This window comes from Oculina patagonica, chromosome 4, assembly GCF_052425735.1.
Source record: "Oculina patagonica isolate OP01 chromosome 4, crgOcupat, whole genome shotgun sequence".
In the NCBI taxonomy this organism is placed as follows: domain Eukaryota; kingdom Metazoa; phylum Cnidaria; class Anthozoa; order Scleractinia; family Oculinidae; genus Oculina; species Oculina patagonica.
In genome coordinates this window covers 27,391,743-27,394,509 of record NC_135761.1, presented here as the reverse complement: position 1 = coordinate 27,394,509, position 2,767 = coordinate 27,391,743, and the positions used below count along the sequence as shown (strand labels likewise).

General features: G+C 45.5%; 1 protein-coding gene across 1 annotated transcript; it reads right to left on the bottom strand.

The window, feature by feature from the left end:
• Window positions 1-949: 949 nt before the first annotated feature.
• LOC144648274 (uncharacterized) lies at window positions 950-1,405 on the bottom strand. The gene has a single exon (XM_078507890.1). The coding sequence runs from the start codon at window positions 1,403-1,405 to the stop codon at window positions 950-952; it is 456 nt and encodes a 151-aa protein (XP_078364016.1).
• Window positions 1,406-2,767: the final 1,362 nt, after the last annotated feature.

The window sequence follows — 2,767 nt, the reverse complement described above, 5'->3', positions numbered from 1 at the left end:
GCGCGAGAGCGCACGATAATACAAAGAAGTCAATTCACGTAAAGCTAAAATCTTGATTAAGTCCACTCGGAGCCAGAGTTCCGTGTTGGAAGATGTATCTCATCTCCTGTTTCTTGCGGTACTGTTGGTTTGTCAGGCCTGCTTTCAGGACAGCGACCTTCATATCCTGCAGGGAGTGATCCGGCTGGTTAAAGTGTGCTGGTACAGGAAGGTCATTCCTGCCGTTGATCACATCCCTGCGGTGTTCCCTGAAACGGTCTGCCATCCTGCGCCCGGTCTCCCCAATGTAGACGGTCGATGGACATCTCTCGCATGATACACAGTATACTACGTTCTCCGTTGTATAGGTGAAGTGACCTGTGATGTTAACATGCCCCTTGGGTGTTGAAATTGTGTTAGATGAGTTAACATGGGGGCATGTGCGGCAAACGGTCCTGTTGCAGTTGGATGGTTTGGTGGGTCCTGCGGTAGACTGCTTCTGACTAACAAGTCCTTCAGATTCTTGGCACGTCTGAAAGCCATCAATGGTGGTTTTCTGAAGATATTGTTGGTCGTGCTATCATCGTGAAGGATCTTGAAGTTTCCTGAAATGATTTTGCAGGCGTCCTGGTTCATGGGGTGGAAGGTGGTGACTAATGGTACTCTGTCATTGGCGGTGTTGTTTCCAGAGTTATTCTCCAGAAGCTCAGCCCTCGATTTAATTGATGCTCGTTCTCTCCCTCTCCTTATCAGGTCATTCGGGTAACCACGTGCTTCAAAAAAGGTCTCCATTTTATTAGCCTCGCTCTCAAAGTCATCGTTTTCACTGCAGATCTTGCGCAGTCTGAGAAACTGACTGTATGGAATGGATGACTTGCAGCTAGATGGGTGAGATGAGCCAAAGTTGAGGTAAGAGGGCTATCCGTGTCCTTGTAGTATATAGAAGTGGAGATGTGATTATCTCGAGGCTTCAAGAAGATGTCCAGGAACGGAAGCTTGTCAGTGGAAATAGACCAAGATTTGGGTGGAACGAAGAAGCAAATTCCAGAAACTGGCGGAGGTCTTCTTCACTACATGAAGCAGCACCGGCCACATCATCCATGTACCGTTTGTATAGGTCTGGCTTTGTACCTGCATAACTCAATAGCATACGTTCTTCAACATAGCCAACAAAAAGACACGCATAGTTCGGCCCTAGTCGACTACCCATAGCCACTCCGCCTGTTTGTTTGTAAAATTCGCCGTTAAATTCAAAAGTGTTCAGTGTCAACACTAGTTCTGCCATACGAAGGAGAGTGTCTGTAGGTGGTTCAAGTACCTCTCTCTTGTCAAGATAGTATTTAAGTGCGCGGAGACCTTCACCGTTTGGTATGACTGTATACAGCGACTTAATGTCCATAGTAAAACACCAAGCGTTGTGTGGCATCGTCACTGAAACGGAAGGAATCCAGGATGGTCAGCATGTGCGTGGTGTCTTTAACATAGCTGTCCAGGCTTCGCACAAAAGGCGCCGTTACATGATCGAGATAGACGGCCAGTAGCTCAGTGGGGCAGGAACAAGCGGATACTATTGGTCTGCCAGGGTTGTTAGGCTTGTGAATCTTTGGTAAAAGGTAGAATTTGGAGGTGCGTGGGTGTTCAACAATGAGATTGGTAGCTGATGGAGGAAGATGGTTGTTCTCTATAGCTGTGCTAATAAAAGTCTTGACCGCTTGTTGGGAGCTTTGTGTTGCATCATTTGGGATCTTTTCGTAGAACCGAGTGGTCTTCGAGTTGTCTATTAGCTTCAGCTATGTAGAGATCTCTTCTCCACACTACGAAGGCTCCTCTTTTGTCAGCCTGTCTGATCACCGCATCCCTTCTATTTCTTAACTTGCGTAAAGCCTGCTGTTCATTTAACGACAAGTTGTGTTGTGTTAGTCTGCGTTTGAAATCAATTTGATTTACTTCTCTGCGACATTTGTCGATAAAATGATCAACAGCGGTGAATTTGCCAGGTGGTGGAGTCCACTTGCTTTGTTTGGGTTTCAAGCTTTCTAAAAAGCTTTTTGTCAACGTGTTTTGCTGATGGTTAGTGCTATTTCCATTGGTGTTAGACGTAATAACATCAACCGTATCATCGTGCTCGTTGTTGTGTTCCTCGACGTTCGTGTTTTCATTTGTTTCATGGAAGTGGGCTTTTAAAAGGAGACGTCAGGCCTGGGAATAGGTTTGATAGGTCAGCGGTTGCCTTCTAGAAACTCAGTCCATCACACTTACTCGTTCTATCGGGAAAAAACTCCGGAATGCCTGTTCGCAGGCTAGTTCCAAGATGACGACGTTGTCATCGAGGAACAAAGGCAGAGATAGCTCGAGAGCGTACTCTGACATCAAACATAGCCTGCGTAGCTGATCATTTCATTTTGTTGTTGAAAAATGTAACTGAAAATCTAGCTTAAATCTGAAAACATAAAAAAAAATCGGAAAAAGTGAGCATTTTTATGTAACCCACGAGCACTGTTTAAAAAAATTAGCATTATTTTAGCACTTTTTGGCAAAAAACGAGCACTTCGTTTAGCATTTAATGCTTTTTTTACTAGCACTTTCGGTAAGAGCCTACTGCGTGGCAGGCGCCTGTGTTGTTTTTGTGCATATGAAAAGCGCGAGACGGCCACGCGTCGTGCCGTCTCGCTCCTTTCTTTTTTCCAAATAATGCGCGCCCAAAAAAATACACAGACGCCTACTGCTCGCTTTACAACTGCTCGCAGGCTTCTGATAGCTATCCTATCCAGTCCTTCACGGTCATGAC

Bases quoted from the DNA above. Each gene is read 5' to 3' on its own strand.
- LOC144648274 (XM_078507890.1), bottom strand. From the start codon at position 1,405: ATGCCACACAACGCTTGGTGTTTTACTATGGACATTAAGTCGCTGTAT.